General features: G+C 38.2%; 4 protein-coding genes across 6 annotated transcripts; 3 read left to right on the top strand and 1 right to left on the bottom strand.

The window, feature by feature from the left end:
* Nucleotides 1–323: 323 nt before the first annotated feature.
* LOC148906038 (uncharacterized) lies at nucleotides 324–3,970 on the top strand. The gene has a single exon (XM_089038669.1). The coding sequence runs from the start codon at nucleotides 337–339 to the stop codon at nucleotides 3,964–3,966; it is 3,630 nt and encodes a 1,209-aa protein (XP_088894795.1). The 5' UTR covers nucleotides 324–336; the 3' UTR covers nucleotides 3,967–3,970.
* Nucleotides 3,971–4,277: 307 nt separating this feature from the next.
* LOC148906037 (uncharacterized) lies at nucleotides 4,278–5,779 on the top strand. The gene is made up of 2 exons (XM_089038670.1): nucleotides 4,278–5,537; nucleotides 5,616–5,779. The coding sequence occupies exon 1, from the start codon at nucleotides 4,278–4,280 to the stop codon at nucleotides 5,253–5,255; it is 978 nt and encodes a 325-aa protein (XP_088894796.1). The 3' UTR covers nucleotides 5,256–5,537; nucleotides 5,616–5,779.
* Nucleotides 5,780–9,708: 3,929 nt separating this feature from the next.
* On the bottom strand, nucleotides 9,709–21,034 carry LOC116300008 (putative ammonium transporter 3). Of its 2 annotated transcripts, XM_031708764.1 has the most exons (7): nucleotides 20,956–21,034; nucleotides 18,952–19,033; nucleotides 18,264–18,605; nucleotides 17,690–18,090; nucleotides 16,589–16,648; nucleotides 16,093–16,169; nucleotides 9,709–10,943 (listed from the first exon to the last, which is right to left on the bottom strand). In XM_031708764.1, exons 3-7 carry the CDS (start codon nucleotides 18,603–18,605, stop codon nucleotides 10,093–10,095), a joined length of 1,731 nt encoding a protein of 576 aa, XP_031564624.1. In that variant the 5' UTR covers nucleotides 18,952–19,033; nucleotides 20,956–21,034; the 3' UTR covers nucleotides 9,709–10,092. The 2 variants fall into 2 exon arrangements, with proteins under 2 accessions (XP_031564624.1, XP_031564627.1); XM_031708767.1 differs by lacking the exon at nucleotides 20,956–21,034 and having other exon boundaries at nucleotides 18,952–19,106.
* LOC148906036 (uncharacterized) lies at nucleotides 11,962–13,607 on the top strand. Of its 2 annotated transcripts, XM_089038672.1 has the most exons (4): nucleotides 11,962–12,504; nucleotides 12,600–12,739; nucleotides 12,881–12,913; nucleotides 13,538–13,607. In XM_089038672.1, the coding sequence occupies exons 1-4, from the start codon at nucleotides 12,254–12,256 to the stop codon at nucleotides 13,582–13,584; spliced, it is 471 nt and encodes a 156-aa protein (XP_088894798.1). In that variant the 5' UTR covers nucleotides 11,962–12,253; the 3' UTR covers nucleotides 13,585–13,607. The 2 variants fall into 2 exon arrangements, with proteins under 2 accessions (XP_088894798.1, XP_088894797.1); XM_089038671.1 differs by having other exon boundaries at nucleotides 12,600–13,567.
* Nucleotides 21,035–23,722: the final 2,688 nt, after the last annotated feature.

Below are 23,722 nucleotides of genomic sequence, written 5' to 3'. Positions count from 1 at the left end.
AGAAAGTCCTTAGCTAAATTAGAAGAAGCCTTCGAATCACTCGAAGTGAAACACGATGAGTATACGTTACTCATAGATGATGATGATGCGTACGAAAAGGAAGAACAATGGATTGCGGCATGTCAAGATCGTTTTTTGGAATTACAAATCGCAGCCAAAACGTATTTATCCAGTTTAGACAGCCACACGGGATCAGACGACCAGAATTTAATGCCTAATGATACAGAAAATGTGATTCCAGAGAATGGCCCAGGCAGTAGCTCAGGAATGATAGGAATGCAAGCCGAGCAGGGTGCGGCGCAAGCTACTTCCGATAACACCGATGGAATCATCGGAATGCAGGCCAATGATTCTAGCATAAACCACTCTATTGTTGTCACAGAAAACTCTAGCACAAACAATCACGATAACACTGAAAATCTCAACGCAAACAGCCCGACGGTTAATAATTTTCCTGCAAACAATAGCACCATTGATGTTCAGGACGGTGAAATTAAAGGCGGGTTACAACCCGAGAAAACTCTGAGTTTCCAACTAGAAAAACCAAAATTACCAAGCTTTTCTGGTGACGTACGCGAGTACGCTATATTCCGAGCAGATTTCAAGCACGCAATCGAAGCGAATTACAGCAAACGCGATAGCATAATGCTATTAAGAACATGTTTGACAGGAAAGCCTCTTGATCTAATTAAAGGCATCGGCACCGACTATGACGCAGCGTGGAGCTATTTGGATTCTATTTTTGGAGATCCAAGATACGTATCAGACACGATCACACACGACATCACCAAATTCAAGCCATTGCAAGATGGCGAAGATATGCGATTTTGCGACCTAGTTCATCTAGTCAACAGATGCTACAACACGTTAAAGGAAGTTGGACTGCCAAGCGACATGGATAACAGTCATATGCTGTCAATCATCGAACAAAAGATGTGTGCCGACGACAGGAAAGTCTGGTCTAGAGATCTGGAGCGTGAAAAGACAAAGCCGACATTACAAGCGCTTATCACGTGGATGACAACAGAGATGAAATCAAGAATGAGAGCGGCGGCTCCTTTGAGAGATGCTAGTCATCACAAGGGAAATGTACGTCAAAGTGTACATCACGTTACAAGTACCGGTAACAAAGGCAAAGCGACGAATTGGTACAAGTGCTGGTACTGCAAATCTTCTGATCACTGGGTTGATCAATGTCAGGTTTTCAAAGAAAAGCCTGCAAGTGATCGATTAAAAGCAGTAAAGGACAACCACGCTTGCTTCAGCTGCCTCAAAAAAGCGGGAAGAGATCACAAATCCCAAAACTGCTCAAGAAGACGTCAATGCCCTGAGATGATTAACGGTGTACAATGTACACAATACCATCATCAGCTGTTACACTGTAACTCTGTGCGCGCTAATGTTGCAGCGACTAGCAGTTCAGATGACGCCCTGTTGCCTATTGTCTCGGGTAACATACGCGGAAGAAATGGTTTATGTCAACGTGGGAACATCATGCTTGATTCTGGTGCGCAGTTAAGTATAATTTGCCAACAAACGGCCGACAAACTAGGACTTACAGGAAAACCTGTATCAATAACCCTGAGTAAGGTGGGCGGAGAAGAAGAGGTCATAAAGACGCATGTCTACAAAGTCCCCATCACATCGTTAGTCGACAATAAGAGTTATACCATCAACGCAATCGGGCTAGCACGCATTACTGATGACGTCAGCGGAGCGCCAATTCAGACCATAACAGAACGACTAAACCTGAGGAAAACCGACATCAAAAGAGGAAAAGGTACTGTACACCTGCTAATCGGGGTCGACCACGCCCACATGCACACTGGAGAAACGAGACAAAGTGGAAATCTGGCTGCAAGACACTCTCCCCTGGGATGGGTGGTTTTCGGATCCCCATCTGACGACATTGATAGTACATCAACGAAGTTAGCATTACACGTGAAGTATGCGCAACCAGTAGACCTTACGAGTTTCTGGACAACAGAAGCAATGGGCGTAAGTCCGAAGCAGGGCTCCTTAGATCACCTCAGTACTGTCGAGAAGAAGGAGGCTGAGGTAATAGAGAAATCCTGTGTAAAAGTGGGAAATCAATGGCTAGTACCCTATCCGTGGATAAAAGATCCAAACCGGTTACCCGACAACAAGGCCCAAGCACTGAAAAGCCTTGAGTCTACAGAAAGACGACTCTCAAAACATCCTGAGCAAGCAGCCATCTACGACAAACAAATGACTGACCTGGAAGAGATGGGATTTGCGAGAAAGCTCACGAGAGAAGAGGCTGATAACTACAAAGGGCCTATACACTATATAGCACATCACGCTGTCATCCGGCCAGAAAAAAAGAGTACCCCAGTGCGCATTGTCTTCAATTCTTCATCAGTTTACAAAGGTCATCGCTTGAATGACTACTGGATGAAAGGCCCGGATTTGCTAAACAGTCTATTTGGTGTCCTACTGCGTTTCAGAGAAGATATCGTAGCGTTCGCAGGAGATATTTCCAAGATGTATCATAGAGTCTTGATCACTGAGCAAGATCAACATGTTCACCGCTTTCTGTGGAGAAACCTAGACACGACACGAGAACCAGGTGTTTACGTCAAAACTGTGCTTACTTTCGGCGACAAACCCGCTCCCGCCATGGCTCAGATTGCTCTACGCAAAACAGCACATGAAAATCAAGAGAAGTACCCAGAAGCAGCACAGACACTCAGAGAGAACACCTATATGGATGACATCTGTGAATCAGTACACACCAAAGAGAAAGCTGAAAGGATTACCAAAGAATTAGATGAAGTACTAGAGAGTGGAGGTTTCAAGGTAAAGGGATGGATTTCGAACAAAGTCTTAGACGGCTCTTCAAATCAGCAACGACAGGAGGTCGACATTCTACAAAGCGAGGAGAAGATACTCGGAGCTGTGTGGAACAATGAAGAAGACACGATTACCTTTAAAGTTAACCCGAATCACATTAGGTGTAAAGAACAAAGCAAGTTGACAAAGAGAACAGTGCTGAGCCAAGTAGCAAGGATATATGATCCCATAGGATTCGCATCTGCCTTTCTCATCAGAGCAAAAATCGGTCTACAACAGTTATGGCAAAGAGGGCTTGGTTGGGACGACGAGCTTCCAGACGATACCAAGGCAGTATGGGTTGCACTGTTCGAAGAAATGAAGGAACTGAACTCTGTAACATTTGATCGTTCTCTAACTCCTGACGAAAGCGCACATTCTCCTATTCTATGCATTTTCACTGATGCATCGCAAGATGCATTTGGAGCGTGCGCATATATCAGATGGCACGTCAGCAATGGAACATTTGAAGTACGTTTCATAGCAGCCAAGTCTAGAGTAGCACCTATCAAAGCTCTGACGATACCACGATTGGAACTCCAAGGCGCGGTCATAGGATCTAGACTATCCAGAAGCATCCAAGAGGAGACGAGGATTGAGTTTACTAAGGTGATGTTCTTCACCGATAGCGAGATTGTACTAGCTTGGATACGTAGCCAAGCAAGAATCTACAAGCCATTTGTATCAGTCAGGATTGGAGAGATTCAAGACAACTCTGATCCAGCACAGTGGAATCACATTCCTGGCAAGCACAATGTTGCTGATGACCTGTCACGTGGATTGTCCATCAGACAACTTGATGAAAGATGGAAACATGGTCCTGCATTTCTGAAATGCCCCGAAGAAGAGTGGCCCATTACGCACAACGAATCAAACCAGCATTGCAATGATGCTGACAAAGAAATCAAGAAACCAAAGGCAGTATGTACGGCAGTCAAGTCGCCAGACCTTATTGACTACAGCAGGTTCTCCAGCTGGAAGACGCTTATTCGTGTTAAAGCATGGCTTCAAAGATTTGTAAATAATCTACACGCAAGAAAGAGCCAGCTTATACCAACAAGTCAGGAACGCTCACACCACAAGAGTTGGAACAAGCCAGGAAGACCATCATAAAGGATGCTCAAAGAAGTTTGAAAGCAAGAATCAAGAGCAGTGAGTTAAGTTGCCTAAGCCCGTTTGTGGATAATGAAGGTCTTATACGAGTTGGAGGAAGAGTTGACGAATCTGTTGTTACATACGATACCAAACACCCGTTACTTTTGCCACAGGAAAGCAGAGTTTCCTACCTAATCGCCCTACAGAACCATGAGTCTAGCCATTCCGGCATAGCAAGCACCGTTGCGAAGATCAGGAGACGTTATTGGATACTGAAGATACACCGTATTGTCAAAACGATCAAATTCAGATGCGTCACATGCAAAGCTATGAAGCCACAAACAGAGGAGCAGCTTATGGCCAGCCTGCCAGAATGCCGAGTAACCCCGAGCACTCCACCATTCTACTATACATCATGTGATTATTTTGGCCCAATGACAGTCAAAATCGGACGTAACAAAACAGCAAAGCATTATGGTGTTCTATTTACCTGCCTGAACACTAGAGCAGTACACTTAGAAATAGCAACTGATGCTTCAACCATGGAATTCATTCAAGTGCTGCGCAGATTTTTTGCTATTAGAGGTTACCCATCGCTCATGATTAGTGACAATGGAACCCAGCTCGTAGGAGCAGAGAAAGAACTAAGACAGATGGTTAAGGGATGGGACCAAGATAAGCTGCGAGATTACTGTGCTGACAAAGGCATGGAATGGAAATTCATAACCCCAGGAGCTCCTCATCAGAATGGGTGCGCTGAAGCCTTGGTAAAGAGCTACAAATATGCTCTAAAGAAAGCTATTGGCAAACATGTTTTAACTCCGTTCGAGTTATATACATGCCTATTAGAGGTAGCCAACCTCGTAAATCAACGACCAATTGGCAGAGTCCCTAACGACCCAGATGATGGAGCCTACATATGCCCTAACGATATGCTGCTCGGAAGGGCATCCACCCACGTGCCACAAGGTCCCTTTGAGGAGACAGCCAACACTAGACGAAGAGTCGAGTTTGTTCAACAAATAGTTGAATCCTTCTGGAAACGTTGGTCGAGAGATGTATTCCCTCAATTAGTACCACGTCTGAAATGGAAGACCGACAGACGAAACATTCGTGTTGGAGATGTGGTCATGATGAACGACCAAAATGCAGTCCGTGGTAAATGGACCATTGGCAAGATTATTGAAGTGTATCCCGGTCGAGACGGTAAAGTACGAAATGTACAACTCAAGACAGCAACTGGTACGTACTCAAGACCAGTCTCGAAGGTAGCGGTTATTCTCCCTGTTGAAGAAGATGCTAATTGAAGATGAAGACTATGCCCTCATCGGGGTGGAGGATGTTTAGATTAAATTTATGCTAATTATTGAACATTGATTGTGTGACTTATGTCACGTGGACTTTTATCACGTGTTATGATAACATTGATTTATGTAAATGAGTATCAAGACAGTTTTTTTGGTTTTCACAAATGTATGACACGTATTTTGCTAACCTGGACTATCAAGACGTTATTGCTAACCTGTACTTTACATGATTGGAATTTTATGGAAGTGTAAGAAGTATGTCTTTATATAGTCGCCACAGAAGTAAGTTGTATGAATTTTATGATTCATTATACACGATTGTAATCGTAAATATTAAGCTATGTGATCTGCATGTTTTAGATCGAATACACTACATTACTACACAATAAACAAGTGCTATACGGTTTGTGGTGACTCTGGTAACTTCTTCGCGGTACACTGTTCTTATACAGCACTATAGTGAGCACCATCCAACATGGCTGCCATTTTTATTCCCCCTTAGGAAGGATTTCAAACCTCCTATAGTGAACATCATCCAACATGGCTGCCACTTTTATTCCCTTAGGAATGATTACAAGCCATCTATTGTGAACACCATCCAACATGGCCGCCACTTTTATTCCTTAGGAATGATTACGAATCACCTATAGTGAACACCATCCAACATGGCTGCCACTTTTATTCCCTTAGGAATGATTCCAAACCACCTATAGTGAACACCATCCAACATGGCCGCCACTTTTCTTTCCTTAGGAATGATTACGAATCACCTATAGTGAACATCATCCAACATGACTGCCATCTGTTTTCTCTTAGGAATGATTACAAACCATTCAATATGGCCGCCACCTTTTCCACTGCACCAGAGCCTTATAACCTTGACTTTCAAGATATTGGAATGGCTTTCTCCTTGAACCAGTTACATAGCTTCAACATTTCTCTCATCTAATCATTGATAAGTTAAGGAAAAAACATGATTTTCAGAACAATATTTCAAGAGAAACGTCTAGTCTAGCACACTTAGGAAGACAACGGTTTGAATTCTATGGTATTTTGACTATTCCATTCTTTCTATTCAAAACAAAATCAAACAGTCCTTCTTCCTAAAGGCGGTATCTTTTCGTTAATCTCAAATAAAACTCTTTGATAAAGTACTTTAACTTCGTCTAACGGCTCAAAATCTATAACTTGGTCAAAGAAAACAAATAGCAATTACTTAAGTACGTATCATATGCGTATAAGGTAAACACGAAAGGACTTTTTCCGAACCAAATATTCATAATTAAAATAAAAACACTGAAAATTAGAATAGATGAAATAAAAAGCGATTAAGATTATTTTTCATTATCTTCTTTGGCCATTCGTTAATAACACAAAAATGTATTAAGCTAGGATTGTGGGAAGCTTAAAATTATTCATTATAAAAACAGCAGCTCATCATTTTTAGAAAGCAAAAATAATTAAAAATTAAAAATTGATTGTTCTCTTATCCCCTCAAAATTGCAGAAAATTTTAAGAAAAATCTAAGCCCTCGTCATAAAAATTTTGAGAAAACTAAATGAACGACATATTGGCGGGAACACATAGATTAAACGCTTAAAATGTCCAGGAGTTTATGAAGTATTGTACGAAAGGTTGGACTTTTTAAAGGTCTTGATAAAATACAATTACAATACGGATATGTTTTGTGTTATAGCCTGCGTTCAGACGGCGTAATTTCTCTCGAGATGAGAGAATGTGACGATCTTACCTCTAATTTTGAAGAAGGCTGCAGGAGGCCTGGAAATGCAAACTTCCGTCGAGCATTTTGCCGACCAATGTTCAACACTCTGGTTCAACACAAAGATCGTATATTTACTTTCAAGATCACTGATATTATATCAATTATTCACCACGCCTTTCTAAAAAATGAAGACAAAGCTATATATGTCCTTTTATCCTTTAGGACAAATTTAAAGTCATGATCAATAGGGCTGGATCTTTGAATTGTAGTCGAACTTGGAAACTATTATAACAGTCTACGATGACTTCACGATTATTTATCTATTAAGTTAGTTATCTTCAAAACAGTGCAGTGGTGATCCAGAATATAGAAACGAATAGAAATAAATAAGCAGAAAATCAACTGCAGAGTTGAACAGCAGGCACTGTCCAAATAAATGAATGTTAAAAAAAAAAAAAAAAAAAAAAAAAAAAAACAAAAAACAAACCAGTTGTAAGACCTCTGGGTTCTCATCGAGTCGAAAGTGATCTACTACAAATTGAATTCTATACAAAAAAATAAGCCGGAATCAGATTTTTCTATGCATTTAATCTTACTCAAATAGTTCCAATTATCCATAAGTGTAATTGAGAATGATTATGATTTGCCCGGCTATTTCAATTTTGAAGTTTTTCCCCCCGGAAATTAATAAAACAGAGAATGGGACTTTCAAATAGTGAATTGAATTTAATCAAAATTAATACTCATTATCTATTGAAACTAATTTCTATTTTCGTATGTAAAAATTGGAATCTTACCGATGAATAATGATGCCAGGGACTTCAGTTTTTAATCGGCTTTTAGGATGTTTAATCGCGGCATTCGACACTGTTATTCGAAATTAGGAAGGGAAATACTTTCCCCAACTGCGCATGCTCAGATTTTATAATTGCTGAAAATATTAAACCTTGAACTTTGTCTTGATAAATTATGCTTTACTTAAGTTTTGAATTTTTTTTTTTTTTTTTTTTTTTTTTTTACAGCTGGATTTTGGAAAAGCACAAAATAAAAAATTCACAGAAAGTTTAATATTTGGTGACTATGGAGGTCACAATACAAACTTGATTTTTCTAATATCGAGAACGGAAAACGACCCTGGAAAAAGGATTAAGCCAAGAGCTTCTCCAAGAAAACAATACATTAGTTCTTGTCGGACTATTGATCGGTACATTAACAGCGGGTTTTCGAATAACGACCAATATCTATCGAATAATATGTCCGGTTCCAATTTACTTACCAAAGCCGTCTTCGTTTCTGTTGTCAAAAACGATTCAGCAATGCGTTGACTAAAAGGTAATAAATTCGTCTGCTTCCAATTTTTTTTATAACAAATTGAATATCTGGTGATTATTATTCGAATTCTTTCAATTTTCATTGAATTTCTGATTCTTTACTTTTAGTAATTTAAAGGAATAAGACAATTGTCGGTGTATTTTAGGTCAATTGGTGTTCAGTGTGAAAGGGTGGACAGTACTTAGGGATATTCCACTCAGTTTTTACGAGAGCCTATCAATCATGAATTTGATTCTTAAAAAACAAAAAACCTGCGAAATTCATTTCAGGAAGTTTCAGCGGGTGGTACTCTCACATACTCCATCTCTTTCTCACACACATACACTAAATTGTTTACTGATAACCGCACTTAGGTACAATCTTTCTAGAGTTTTCAATGCGGGGGAGTTCTTGGATACCTGTCGGGGTTAGTTGGTAGGTGATTTAAATTTGATGGTTTAAATTTGCTTTAATTTCTGTCCAGGTTTGAAGCACCAACATTTAATAATTTACAAATAGTTACAAGCCCCCCTCCCCCCCCCCCCCCCCCCTCTCTAGATTTTCTCTTAACTCAGGCGCCGGCGTGTCGACTTCATCAATGACATTTTAATCATGGAAAAGTACTAGATAAATGACTTATTTATAGAGATATTTTTTGGTTATGTTCGTACAGTACTTAAAGTTAAGAGAGCGGGACTAAGTGCCTTAAGCTCCTCAGTTGAAAACAAAACATCGCTTACCTGGCATGACACGAGTTTACTGAAGAAAGTTTATGAAACCATAAGTAAGGATATTGATAGTTTTTTCCCCTAAGACTCGATAAATTATTACACATATATCTTTCAAACACCTTCCTGTTTTCATTTTCCATCAATTAATGACCTTTACTGTGTAAGATAGCCTTCAAGAGAGTCATCGATCCCCCTACTTGACGTGAGAGGTCGGTCAGATATACACGGTTAGAAAGCTTTCTTTTTATGTCATTGACAGTCGATCATGTGGAGAAAAAGGCCCCACTTGAACGTACATGACCATGAATAACATCTATCTTAGAAACTTGAGCGATAAACATCACGTTTCATGCGATGTTATTCATACCGATCACAAAGTCTTCGATTGTACGTTACGTTATCGCGGCCTCTCGGGAGAGCGTTGGGGCCATTTATCAAAAGATTTCTTATTAACATCCATTTTTAACGGCATCACAATGGCCGCCATGGTTTTGTCTTTTAAATCTCCTTGGAATGCTTGCAACCCATCAGTAGGGGACTTGTTTGGAGTTCTGTGAAAACTGTGAAAATTTATCTAGACTCACATTCACTCTTCTAATCAATCTTACATTAAAACAAGATGTATAGCTTGTCTAAATAATTTACATAATTGGCGCGCAAATATAATCACGTGACGAAGAACAGCGAATAAAAATTCAGCAGTTTTTCCTCACTTTCCACCTAGTTTTACATTTCTTTAAAGGAAAATGTTTTTCTGCAAATTAAAAACGATTTTTGGTTATTTCCTTCCCATTATCAAGGGAGGAATTTAAATAACTTTCTCGGACGAATTTTTACATTTGTTCACCTTTTTCGTAAAAGGGCACGTATTTCCCCGGCATTTCCCCGGCATTTTTGTTGCATGCAAAGGCATGTTTCTTGTCCCGCCGGGCTTAGCTACAACTTTTTAGTCTTATTCTCGTCTTTTATCAAAGATTTTACAACATTTTTACTGTTCCAATCAGTCTAGAGTGAAACTTATGCCAGTTTCAATGGCTAAAAACTGCCAGTTTTTAAGGTTTGACTCTCGTTTCTATGTCTGCGCTTCTTTTGCTCCGTGGCACTTATATTCTTCCACTTTTGAAGAGTTCAGTTCACCCAGGGAAATGTGAGGTTCACCGAATGAAAGTTCTCGACATGGAGAATTTATTGAGGGATTTGTGTTGTTTATACCATTAGAAACGATTGCAACTTGATGTACAATAGTCTCATTACATAAATCTCTTTCTATGTCAACAGAATGTGATCGATTCTTGATGGACTTTAAGTCATATGAAAGCGTATGCCTTCTTCGGCTGTGAGAACTTTTAATCCTTAGGAGTTTCTTCTTGAAAGCCGTAGTGTTATTTCTGCTTTCACAATTTTTAAGTCGAGGAATCTGTTGCCCAGTGCTATCTGCGACTTCATGGTTTTCACTTTCGGTCTCCATTTCATAGTTTAGGACGCCCTGTGTAACCATAACAGCATTACTTTCCATAAAAGACTCAGCCTCGATACCGTGTTCCCATTTATCTGCGCCCTCGAGCTCCATGACCAGCGGCATGCGTAAAGGAATCAATCGATCGATGATTATCAGTACTATGAAAGTAACGGTGGCACTCCATACAGAAACAACGACAGTCGCAAGAAGCTGAACCCCCAGTTTCTTCCAACTTCCTCCTTTGAAAACTCCGTAATCTTCTGAAAGGTTTTCTAAGGTGTCTTTCTCGGCAAATAAACCCACTGCGATTAAACCCCACACGGAACTGAAGAAGTGTGTGGGGACACAGCCAACAGGGTCGTCAATGCGTAACTTAGTGAGCATAGTACATCCCATGCAGGCGATGAGGCCACCGACGAACCCTATGATGAAGCTCTCCCAAGGACGAGCAACAGCACATATGGCTATAATAAGAATAACAATGAATATAAATAAACAAGAAAACAAACAAATAAAAAATAAAACATGCCACAGCACAGCACACGACACGACACGACACCACACGACACCACACCACACGACACGACACCACACCACACCACACCACACCACACCACACCACACCACACCACACCACACCACACCACACCACACCACACCACACCACACCACACCGGATCTCTCAAGGATACTGGTCTTCGAGTCTCGATTTTCAAAACGAGTCTCGATTTTCAAAACGTGTCTCGATTTCCATGAACGAGTCTCGATCTCTAACGACATGTCTCGATTCCCAAGAATGAGTCTCGATTCAATCGAGGGGGCTTTAATCGAGGGACGATCGACGATCGAGGAGGCTTTTTGGAAATCGAGGAAGTATTCCGGAAATTCCTCTAGTTTGATTTAAGAAACAAATAGTAATGATCCTGAATGTGTGAAATGAAAACTATAAATGTGGCAGTGACGGCAAAAAGAGAAGGGAAAAAAATGAATTTTGTATGCTGGACTAGTGGAACAAAGTGTAACAACGATAAACAGACTTGTTGTGGACAATATCTAGTGCAGTTTATTTTTCGTACAAGTTATCGTAGAATTATAAGTTGAACACCGTAGTGAAAATAGAAACTGACGTTTCGGACGTTAGTCCTTCGTCGGAGTCAATAGAAAGTAAGATAAAGGGATATCTACTCACATTTTTATTCTATGTTTGTCTTGTGTTTTTCTGAAGTATGGACAAATATTTTCCATATTGAAGAATTATGCGGTTTCTCTACTGTAAGGACTTGCAGCTACAAAAGACTGTTTTCAGCTTTCCCACGGGGTAATGAGGTCTGACGCAAGACAATTAGAACAAAGGGTATTTGTTAGAAGTATTTCGACACTTCCCTCTCTTGGTGTGAAATCACCTTTATTTCGGTTATTTTGTTAGTTTAGTTCTGTATGTGTGTATGGTATTTTGGTTTTAATTTTGCTTTGTTTTTGTAAATGATACATCGGTCCAGCGATAAGTACATCTCCTCGTTTCACATATTAAAGCACTGGCTAATATTATACATATTTTTTTCTCGGGCGTGTCCTATGTCACTGACGGATGGCTTTTCAATTGCAATATTTGATTTGAAATTTGATGATCATGTTTCCCGGATGTCATAAGTTTTTTTCTCAACTCCTTCATGAAAGCTACTCCCAACGAAAATAAACAGGAAGTTCTGGAATGTGTCAATGTATTAAAGCAGAGTGTACCGCCTAATTCACTATCGTATAGCCACCAACAAGCATGGACGGTTTTAGCTCAGATGACGCAGTGGATTTTTCGCCGCCTAAAAAATCCATTGGAAAAACGGTGATGAAATGGATAGTTGTAACAAAAAAGAAATTTGTCTCTGCTCCAAGGGGTTCTATGTGGGAAGACATGAAGACGAGCGGCGAAGCCAGGTACATAGGGATCAACACATTATGGACAGCCGAGATGTTAATGGACCAGCTTCGAGCTGTTTTCCCTTGTCTTCAAAGCAAAGAACGTAACCAGTAAGTCACTGTGAATCCAATTCTTCTTTTTCAAAACTACTTTTAGTTGATAAAAACTTCGTGAATATTAATACTTATTTTCTCCTTTCCATTAGAATCAGAGTTTTCAGAACAACCTCGCGCGGGAATATCTTTACAAGGCTATCAGAATATCTCCCTAACGCCAAGGAGCTGCTACAATTGTTTAAAGGGACAAAATCGCCAAGGATTTACCTTTACATGAAAAATAGCAAATGTATGATCAATATATTTATGAATATGTGTGATGTAAAGAAAAACTTGGACTTTGATATCCACATATATATCTTTGATATACATATCAGTTACACTGATATCTAACACCGCAATCAGTTAAGGTTTTAATTTGTAATTCCAGTTCCAAAACAAGGAATGGAAGTAGGTTGTAAAGGTGAGCAGGCTGAATTATTCGTCACACTCAGTTTGTTATAGCGGTTTCTTTACGTTGGGCACGGTTACAGCTCTTTTATAGTTCATTTGTGCTTTCAGTACTTGGATGTTACATGCTCCACTGTATGCTACCATCATAGAAGGATTACATTTTTAAATTACTTTACAATTTCATATATCTAGAAACTATATATAACTACTGTAGTTATAACTAGAATTTTTTAAACATTTGCATAATAATGAAATCCGGTTAAAAAAACCTAGCGCGTTCATCATTTCAGGAAAATAACGAAAGATTTTACATTTGTTGAAAGAGTATGAACAGGGATAACTTTAATGTTATATATGGTGCCTTGAATTCCACCTTTTATCTGTTTTTGTTAGAAACTGAAGTGGGGCTCCTGTGGAAACGAAAACGAGGTTCAATTTCAAGTGATAATTTCCTCTACAGTATAGTAGTGATGAAAACCGTCTTATATGCAAAGAAGCCATGATCACTCATACTTGTCTTTATTTATTTGCCAAAGCATTATATTTCAATTTTTATTGCCCTCCACTTTCATTTATATATACATTTTTATTCTTGTTTTTTATACATTAATGATTTTGTCTCCATTTTTCATAGGTTCACCATGGCTGTCAGGAAGCCAAAAAAATTCGTGTACGTATTAAAGTTTGCTCAGATCAGATAAAAAAATAAAGTTTATTTTCAAGCTTATAGGGTGAAGTCATTACACCTTTTAAATAGATATCAGACTAAGTAATGTTTAATAAACCTTAAAGTCCACTGTCCTTTTTTGTCTATTTAACTACTAATTGACTTATAATTTACTTCGTACATTCTACTAGGACACTATAAACAAAATAACATAAATTTTTTATCAACATTTTTATATTTCATTTTACATATATATATATGTATTTTTTATATAAAGTTGTTCTTCATGCAGCAGTATAATTGGTAGAATGTGGCGGGCCAGAATGACAAAAAAATGTGACTAAATTTACAAGGCTAAAAGAATAGTAACTGACGTTTCGGACGTTAGTCCTTCGTCGGAGTCAATGATTGACTCCGAAACGTCAGTTCCTATTTTCACTACGGTGTATAACTTATCAATCTACGATAACTGTTAAAAAAATATAAACTAATCTTTACGATGAAATAAACTTTTTTATAACATGCGTATAATATGCGTAATGATGAAGTAAACTTTATATAATGCTTTGAAAGGAAAGTACCATAAAACATTTGCAAGGCATTCAATACTTCGATACTTACCACACGTATCCGTCTATGTGTCTGTCCGTTCTTCTGATCATGGACATATTATTATTGCAATCTCCACAAAAAAGGGGATTGGCAATTAAAGATCTTCTCTGAAGCCATGAAATTATTTCGCTGTTCGTTTTTCGTTTAAGACTGGTGAAATATTGAATGTTCATTTTGTCGAGTTATGTGTCCACTGAAGCAGTATTATAAAGTGATCTTCAGTAGTTCGCATGGAAACCTTTAAAACTTATACTGAACGGCGCAGTCCAATGATAAGGCGACATAATTTGTTGCTAGGGAACGTATCAACACAAGCATAATACTGATGCGTATCAGAAAAAAAGCTGTGTATCTATCCGAAAAAATATGACACATACGATTTCAAAATGAATCTGAAATGTGAAAAAAACCCAGTTGGAGTTGAACTTTAAACAGCAAAAGCAAAACATTAAAAAAATATAGGTAATGATAAAATGGCATGGCGTTTGGCCGGTCATTGTTTCTCAACTAATAGAGCTTGCGAAAGTTACTTCGAAGTCTTTGTTTACGAAACATATTGCATGGCCAGTCTTGGTATGATTGATTGGGAATCTAGTGAATGTCTTTCTTTTTGCAACAATAGAAAGCAACGCCTCGTGCTTGAGAGTTGGTTTACAAAGTTTGAGCTGAATCCACTCAACCGCTCAATTAAACTACCCACGCCATATAATAGGCTATTAAACAAAGCTGAAATGACGCCAATTAAGTTAGCGACGCGAATCATCTCTTAACTTCACCTATTGTTCTTTTGTTTATTGTGGCAGTATAAATAAGACCCATATCTGACTTTTTTCTCCACTTGACTCTGAAGATGACTTCCGCACAGGTTGTCGAAACGTCAGTCACATCAAACAGTCCTTCTAAGGATTACATCCACCCGGATGATCATAACATAAATATTATCTCTTCGAGAAATATTGTTACTTCGAAAAATATCCATTCACCTGGGTTCAGACCATTCATTGTAATACTTTAATTCTGCTAATCACTCTGAGCTTAATGCTATTGTTTTTGGTCTTTGCTTAACCCGCGGCAGCAACCATCATCGCAAAACAAAAGAAATGCGTGTTATTCATTCACTTGGCACCGTTAATCCCCACGGGATGAACGAACGCTTCGCCTACATTTAAGTTTTTTTTGTTTTGTTTTTTCTTTTCTTTTTCCTTTTTTTCTCACCTATTGTTGCTTTCTATCCTTTTGTTTTCTTTCTTTTTGTTTTATGGCTTGTTTTTCTTCTTATTGGTTTGTTTTCTCTATCCTCTACTATGTAAACATCTCTCGCACTCTTACTTTCTATTGACTCCGACGAAGGACTAACGTCCGAAACGTCAGTTTCTATTTTCACTACGGTGTTCAACTTATAATTCTACGATAACTTGTACGAAAAATAAACTGCACTAGATATTGTCCACAACAAGTCTGTTTATCGTTGTTACACTTTGTTCCACTAGTCCAGCATACAAAATTCATTTTTTTCCCTTCTCTTTTTGCCGTCACTGCCACATTTATAGTTTTCATTTCACACATTCAGGATCATTACTATTTGTTTCTTAAATCAAACTAGAGGAATTTCCGGAATACTTCCTCGATTTCCAAAAAGCCTCCTCGATCGTCGATCGTCCCTCGATTAAAGCCCCCTCGATTGAATCGAGACTCATTCTTGGGAATCGAGACATGTCGTTAGAGATCGAGACTCGTTCATGGAAATCGAGACACGTTTTGAAAATCGAGACTCGTTTTGAAAATCGAGACTCGAAGACCAGTATCCTTGAGAGATCCACCACACCACACCACGCCACGCCACGCCACGCCACGCCACACCACACCACACCACACCATGCCAAGTAGTATCTCCGGATAAATATACATACCAGTAATGCTCACGAGGCCTCCCAGGATTCCTGTGGCGAATTGATCTATTAGAAGCTTGTCTTTGTATGCAATGTAACTGCGGACAAAACATTTGTATGATAAGTCTGTTTTTGACCTATTTACATGACAGAATGTGTCCCTTGCGTAAACTAGATCGTTATTCAAATTGGTCGCCTTTATTCGATTCGGCGCGCGTGGGAAGCCCCTCAATCTATCGGATAATTATAAACAGTTAGAATTGGCTCATTTCCCAAAGCAAACGGTAGATAATAGGACAATATTTTGATTTTTCAGTTTTGATAACGAGGTGTTTCATTCTTGGGGTGGAACCGCATTACTCAAAATCCCTTGAGAAGCTAGTAAGTAACAATGAAACAGCCGCCATGCTGGTTGATCCAGCAATAGAAGTTAATGAGGAATGCTTCGTCGATCAACATGCACACCAAGAATACTTAGAGTACAGAATTAATTCGTCTTATATCATGTGTTATTCACCTGTACACCATGCCGAATATCCCTCCACCTATAGATCCGTTCAGGGTAACAACAGCAGACCTATAAACATAAAATCACGCAAACAATAATATTTTGGTTGGTCAGTGTGCATCTTTGCTTTCTCAAGAAAATAAAAAGTTCAAAGGTTGTTTATTTTCACACTGGTCTTTGGTATTATTATATAGTAATAGGTCTCCGTGCTGTCCAATTAAGAAATAATCGGACGAGGAGTAATTATTCGAGTCTAATTATTTCTTGATTGGGGAGCATAAAATTCCATTACCTATTAATTATATAGCCGCCTAATTAATCCCATATCAACAAGACCTGTCCAATTAAGAAAATAATTGGACAGTTACCTATATGAGATTAATGAGAAGCTGTATAATTATATACATAATTATATAAACATAGAGGTATTTAAAGTGGTAGAGTACAGGGCCCGGTTGTACGAAGGTTGGATAGTGCTATCCAATGGATAAATCCTTATCCAGTGGATAGGTCGATGCTGTTATCCAATAAATTTATCCACTGGATAAGATTTTTCCACCTTTCGTACAACTGGGCCCAGGACTACGACAAAAATGGATTAATAAAAAAGTATCCTGTAACCTAGCAGTACTCAGATGAAACATAGTTCAAAAGCTCAAGATGTAGATACCATGTTGGTTGACATAATAATAGAAATCTTCATCCACTAGCTTGTTAATGCCATCCAATATGGCGACCATGTATATGACGACACATGTACATCAAATAGTACTATTATCCTTAAGTATTTATTAAACAATGCTGCTTTTCTGAGCATTATTTTTTTCTTCCAAGAAGTCGTAACTGATATCAGTACACAAATATGGATAAAAGTTCGCAAATAATTTTCTCCTTGGACAAGAGGTAGCAAATATATATATATTACTACTGAAAAATGTTTGTCCAAATGAGCACCCAAGGGAATTTAGAAAGAAACTGGAGAAATCTTGGTGAAACCACGCAAAGCTGAGCTAACAATAGATGTGAACTAGATTACCTCAGGAACTGTCAAACGTTGGGTACTTTTCCCAAGAAATATTCAGTCGAAGTTAAAACGATGTGTTTACTAACCTTGAAGCGAGTTTCCATTTGCCGCCAGTGATTCCAAAAGTGCTTCCACAGTTGAACCCAAGCCATCCCCACCACAGCATGAAGGTACCCAGCAGCACATTAGTTGGGGAGGCCATCGTAAGCTTGTTTGGGTTTCCCTTCTTGTCATAACGCCCAGTCCGTGGCTTCAACACCAACGTAGCAACCAAGCCACTGACTCCACCTACCAAGTGTACCGGCCCGCATCCTGCCACGTCTACAACGCCCATAGTCTTGAGCCATCCGTTCTTTCCCCATATCCAGTGCGCGGGGAAGCAGAAGGCAAGTGTGTTGACGAAAGAGAAGAGTGTGTAGGCTTTGAGGTTCACTCTTTCTGCCATTGCACCTGAGACGATTGTGGTGGCTGTTGTAGCGAATGACAACTGGAGAGCAAATAGTACATTATATGGGTTATAGGTAAGATGAACACCGTGGAATAAAAAGAGAACTAGCGAGTAAACTAGTTTGAGCTGCGTCGGTGTATAATACATATAATATGATGGGTTATAGGTAAGATGAACACCGTGGAATAAAAAAAACAAATATTATTTCTTACCTGGAAAAAGTACTTTGCAAACACTTCACCCATTTCGCTCTCATCCGCATCAGTCATGAAGTATCCAATCCCACAGAAGGGATTGCTACCTTCATCAACCCCAAAACTGAATGCAAATCCAAACAGCCAGTACGACAAACCTCCATAGATGACATCTACCGCATTCTTTACCATGATGTTCGTCTCATTCTTCTTAGAAACCATGCCAGCTTCTAGCAGACCGAAACCTGATTGCATGGTGAAGATGATGAATGCGCTCGTCAGGATCCATGTTGCATCGTCCGGGCGAATGACGGTTTCGTTAGGGGGAGTTAGAGTTGCGTTAGGTAGACTGCCATTCATCTGTAGGAGAAGTTAAGGTTTTATACACGACGTGAGTGAAAGAATAAAATCAGTGATGTATACGCTTGACCGATAGTATTTAAATTTGTGAATATTAAAACTAAAGCTTATGCAACAGCGTTTGCGAGACAGGTTTGGCCTAAGCTTTTCACCGTTTAACATCAATTGCTTGGTGAAACCTTCTGTCCGAGAAAGTTTCACGAAAGCAGAAGTGAGAATTACTTAAGTATTTATTCTGCTGTAATATTTCGCGAGGCAAGCTTTAAAACGAGAAAAATATTACTCTTTGACTTTGTAGTATTACTCTTTGCCGAACAGCGATAGCCTTCCTTTATGGTGTACATACCTTTGAAAACTCGTAAGATAGATGCAGCAAACTGAACGAACGAAGCAGAATTTACTCAGTACTTTGTGAGAAGATAAAACACCTAGTAACGGCATAAGAAAAGAAAACAATTTACTGTAACAAAATAACAGCTGAACAAACGGATTACCATCACTAACAGCACCAATATACCAGCCAATACGATAAACAAAAAATAATATAGACACGAGCCGAAAAATTACCAATTGCAATTAAAAATAATGATACGTTATAGACTAGAAATATAAATATAATTGCAAATATGAAAGGTGATGAAATCGTAATTTTGACGAGCAGGATTTTAGTGTGTTGCACGAAAACTTCTCGGTTTGGCAACGTAACATGGTTAATCATCGCTTCGAGAAAGATTTACGAACTAAATTTTACTCGTGCAACTCAAGCATTTTTTTCTACTATACCTGCTATAAAGTTATTGTTTTTTGGAATTAAATTGTGTGCAATTTATACTTAGTTTCGTGAAGCTTTCTTGATGAAAAAGTTCGAGAAGCGTGGAACTTCTCTTTCGTACCAGGGAATTAAACTTTTACTTCTCTTGAGAAAAGAGCGGCCACTCGAGCTCAGTTCGAAATAATTTTTATTATACAGGTTGAAAAACAATGCTTTATTTTCAGTTAGTATAGAATTACAATACACATATATATGATGTATTTATGTATTTTGAAAACATTCAAGCCACTTGCTGCGAACTTTAGCTTCTCGATTTTTGAATTGCAAATCTCCAAAACTGCAAAAGAAGAAAGCTGAGACAGCTGCCTATATACATGCAATTTACGAATTCCATTTTCAATTTACGAATTTACTCCGACGAAGGACTAGCGTCCGAATTGTCAGTAAGTTTTTTCATCTTTTCACGGTGTATAATTTACCTTTTTATCATTACTGTTTCATTAGAAACACCGACGCAGTTCACACTAGTTTTCCGTAGCTAGTTATTCGCTAAATATTCGAGGAAAGAGTGTAACGAATTCAAAAAAGTATTAATTGCTCTTCTATGACAAAGGTTTTCAAAGAAAGACAAACGAAAGCGAAACAAATGAAAATTTAACGTGAAGAAAAGCCGTCTGAACACTTTGCATATAGTGTCAAACAGAGTTTCAAAAGCAATCTTGAGCAACTTTAAAATTCTTCCTGAATAAAGTAACAACATACTTGATTCCTATATAAATGTATATCAAAAAATGACTGTGTTGTCAGTCAGAAGAGTGATATATATTTATGTCAATTTGGACAGAAATACGTCAAATACGTGTTGCTAAAACTCTACAGGGCCCACTGCTTTGGCAAAAAGCTGTTGTTGTTTCCCTGCCCTCATGGGAAAAGATTATAAATAAAAATAAAAACAAATAGAATAGAAAATAAAATAAAATAAAAAACGGGACAAATGAATAAGTAAGAAATAGGAAAAACTGCCAGTTTGTTGAAGTAATCGGGTAAAGATGAGTAATGAGATTTTAATTTTTCAGATCTCAAAACAAGAACCGCAAAGAAATTTTCTGCTTTGAATTCGTTTGCTGAACCAACTAAAGTCAAACAATGCACTTTCTTTTCCGACTCAAAAGTCATTTTGACAATTTGTAGAGCTTGACTTTAAAGATCAAAGAAAACCTATTAGCGGTTTTTAACCCGCACATATAAATTGTTTTCTAGGAAAGACATCTGACTTAGACTACTCGAGCGTTAAATAAGCTTTTATTTCTACATACAATTCCACAATTATCACAGGACAGAAGAAGAAATAGGTTTTCTGACAAAAATTTACATTTTTCAAGTCATATCTTCGCGAGTTTTGAAATCATTTCCTTCAATTTTCCCAGTTTACTGTCTTTAACATTCTCTTTCTAGCAAGTATGAAAAATATTTTTATGTATACTAGTTGAAAAAAATCCTGATAAAGCCTTATTTAGCAACATTTTCTTTCTAGTTTTGACGTTTGCAACTAAAATCAACATCACATCCTAAACTTACCCGGCTGACAGACGATTCCTTTCCTTAAGAGAATTTCCCCCTTTTATATCATTTGTTTTCAAGGACTTAAATACAAAACTGTCCGGGCGACGAACTATACCAAAACAACATGCAAAAAGGAGAAGTTTTTTCAATTAAGGAATTCGGTCACATAGCGAGAACACGGAAACTCGCCTAAAACTGTTCAGCCTGGATCACTTCGGCATTGGTTAATCCGTCTATAAACTATTTACGAAATCAAAAAAACAATACCGAACTTATGATCATAAGTAATAATATAGATCTTCAATAAATAATATACGCGATTATGGCAATTTATATAAAATAAGAATTATTTTTACTGATCAATGTTATTATTGTAGTTTGAATAGAGGAACTTATCAATAGGAATGTTTTTTTATTATTTTTGTGATAACTGTCTACGTATAATGACTCTCTCACGTTAGGGAATGCTGACCACTTAAAAACCTGATCAATATTAAATGAATTGTCTTATATATTTATCAATGTTTGTAATATCATGTATACAATGTTTTATGAACACTTTACAGTCTTTCGACGTAGGTTGGGAATTTTGTTGACGTGAAATCAGGCTATGCAGTTTACTCTCCGGATATTTAGCAATTTTTCGCCGAAGGCGAAGTTAATATCGGGGAATATTTACCGAGACGCGAGTCTTCGAGCGGCGAGGTAAATATTCTCCATATCCACTGAGCCTGAGGCGAATAATTATTGTGTTAGCAAGGCTAAAATTATTTTCTAAACGAAAAAGGCTAAAATTATTTTCTAAATATTTCATGATAATCACGTGTTATGACGTCCGATCTCACTAAAAATTGCATCAAACATTAATTCAATCTTTATGTGACTTATGTGCAAAAAAGATTTGCAATCGGATAAAACACGTTTATGCACCAGCTTTCCAAAAGTGGAGGGTAGCGGTCAAGCGTGAGGGGGTCCAGCCACCTTAAGCTTTGAGCGTGACGCGGTTGAGAGGTTCTCCACCTTTTGGAGCATGCGTACTAGAGGTGTTAATGAAATGAGAACTTGAAAGGAAAAACATAAATGACTAGCAATGAAAAAGAGGTCTTTAACATAAATAAGTTTATTTTCTTGGACTGGGCATTTATCTTACTAATTATACCATTTAAAATTAGTATTGAATTCGTATTTTTAGCTCAAAGATAATAGCTCGTTATTCTTTTGAAGTGTGAAATAGTGTGGAATAAATCATTTTGGACAGTTTTGATGGAGATTACTCAATCAAACCGGTAGAGAGCTTGATCATAAAAGCAAGGCCCTTTTTCGTACTCTGGCAATTAACTCACTGAGATGAAGCCATTTGAACTCAACGTTTAAACGGAAATAAATTATTATGAACAAGCGAAATCACAAAGTTATCCCCATCAACTGAAGAAACACGCAGATCTATATATATTAGAACAAAAGAGTTTGCCGATTAGAAAACCACACCGAGTACCAGTGACTATCATGATATGACACGAAATGTTCCCTCTACGGGAACAGGCTTTCAGTGATAATTCTTAGCTTGATGCGATGCTGGATAGATAGCCGGTTCTATTATATGTGAATCTGAAGTATGATCTTCGAGGCCGCGCGCGCCGGGGCAATGTTTCATTATATTCCCTATGGAGCCGATTTCCGCAAAAATTTGACTTTCAACTTCCTATACAAATTCCAGCAAAATCAAAACATTTCAACTACCAAAATCTTACTGCCCCGGTTACTAGATTTCTCCGGTAAATCATATTCCTGTTTCTTGAAACTTATTCCCCATGCAGGCAGCTTCGTAATCAAAATAGCCGGCACACCAACATATTTATTGGACCGCCATTGCCAATATTTTTATCATTATCATCGATATAACTCAGCCATACACTGTCATATTGAATATACATGAATATACAATGATAATATACAATAATAATATATACATATTTGCCCTAAATCTTACCTTTTTAGATGTGCTGCGAAAACAGACCTTGCTAACACAAAAGTCAATTATCTCTAGTGCTCTGTTTCTACGCCGGTTCCTTCCGAACAACCAACCCCAGCACGAACTATTTTCTTTTTCGGCAAAATCCTTGGTGTTTTTCAAGTTTTCGAGTGGCCGCCGGAATCTTGTCAGGAAATCTTGACGATTTTAGAATCTTCTAGTTGGCTTCTAAGAGTTGCACTTATAGTTGCAACAACAACTGACTTAAATAAACGTTTTCGGCTTGGTTTAAAAAAGGCTCATTGAAATGATCCTTAATTTTGTATCCGTATGACACTCAGCTTCCTTTAATCTCTGACGTTTAGTTGTGGAAATTCTCTACAGAATTCGCACTCATATGGCCTGGTTAACATGAATATAATCTAGGTTTTCAACTAGAGGCTCGTGAACAAAAACTAACAGTTTTTGCTAGAACGGCAGGTGAAAGATTTGCTTCCTCTTCAACTGTTTTTCATGAATATAAATGGGTTGTAATTTTGTCGATTGATGCTTCTCCCGCGTAGTGTTAGCACTATCTTTGGATAGATCAATGGGCAGGATTCGTTGACTTTTCATGTCAGCTCAACATGCTATAGCCAAGACACGGCCCGAAAGTCTCAGTTTCTCGAAAAAAAACTGCAATGTCTTTGTACTAATTAACTATACGGGAAAACTCATCGCAGACCGAAACGAATCATTTGTCTGCCTAAAGTTGTGAAAGATTTCACAAAGAAAAAAAAAACAAACAAAACAAAAAAACAAAACAGTTGA

This window comes from Actinia tenebrosa, unplaced genomic scaffold (genome assembly GCF_029948245.1).
Source record: "Actinia tenebrosa isolate PJP-AT-01 unplaced genomic scaffold, QUT_ActTen_1.0 PGA_scaffold6__47_contigs__length_16458017, whole genome shotgun sequence".
NCBI classification, from domain to species: Eukaryota; Metazoa; Cnidaria; class Anthozoa; order Actiniaria; family Actiniidae; genus Actinia; species Actinia tenebrosa.
Note: the sequence above shows the minus strand (reverse complement) of the source record. Positions and strands in the feature narration are given on the sequence as shown.

Excerpts from the sequence above, each read along its gene's own strand:
- LOC148906038 (XM_089038669.1), top strand. The coding sequence starts at position 337 with ATGCAGGCCAATGATTCTAGCATAAACCACTCTATTGTTGTCACAGAA.
- LOC148906037 (XM_089038670.1), top strand. The coding sequence starts at position 4,278 with ATGAAGCCACAAACAGAGGAGCAGCTTATGGCCAGCCTGCCAGAATGC.
- LOC148906036 (XM_089038671.1), top strand. The coding sequence starts at position 12,254 with ATGGACGGTTTTAGCTCAGATGACGCAGTGGATTTTTCGCCGCCTAAA. Across the intron at positions 12,505-12,599 it reads CAAAGCAAAGAACGTAACCA|AATCAGAGTTTTCAGAACAA; the intron begins GTAAGTCACTGT and ends CCTTTCCATTAG.
- LOC116300008 (XM_031708764.1), bottom strand. The coding sequence starts at position 18,605 with ATGAATGGCAGTCTACCTAACGCAACTCTAACTCCCCCTAACGAAACC. Across the intron at positions 18,091-18,263 it reads TTGCAAAGTACTTTTTCCAG|TTGTCATTCGCTACAACAGC; the intron begins GTAAGAAATAAT and ends TTTGCTCTCCAG. Across the intron at positions 10,944-16,092 it reads AGGCCTCGTGAGCATTACTG|CCATATGTGCTGTTGCTCGT; the intron begins GTATGTATATTT and ends TTCTTATTATAG.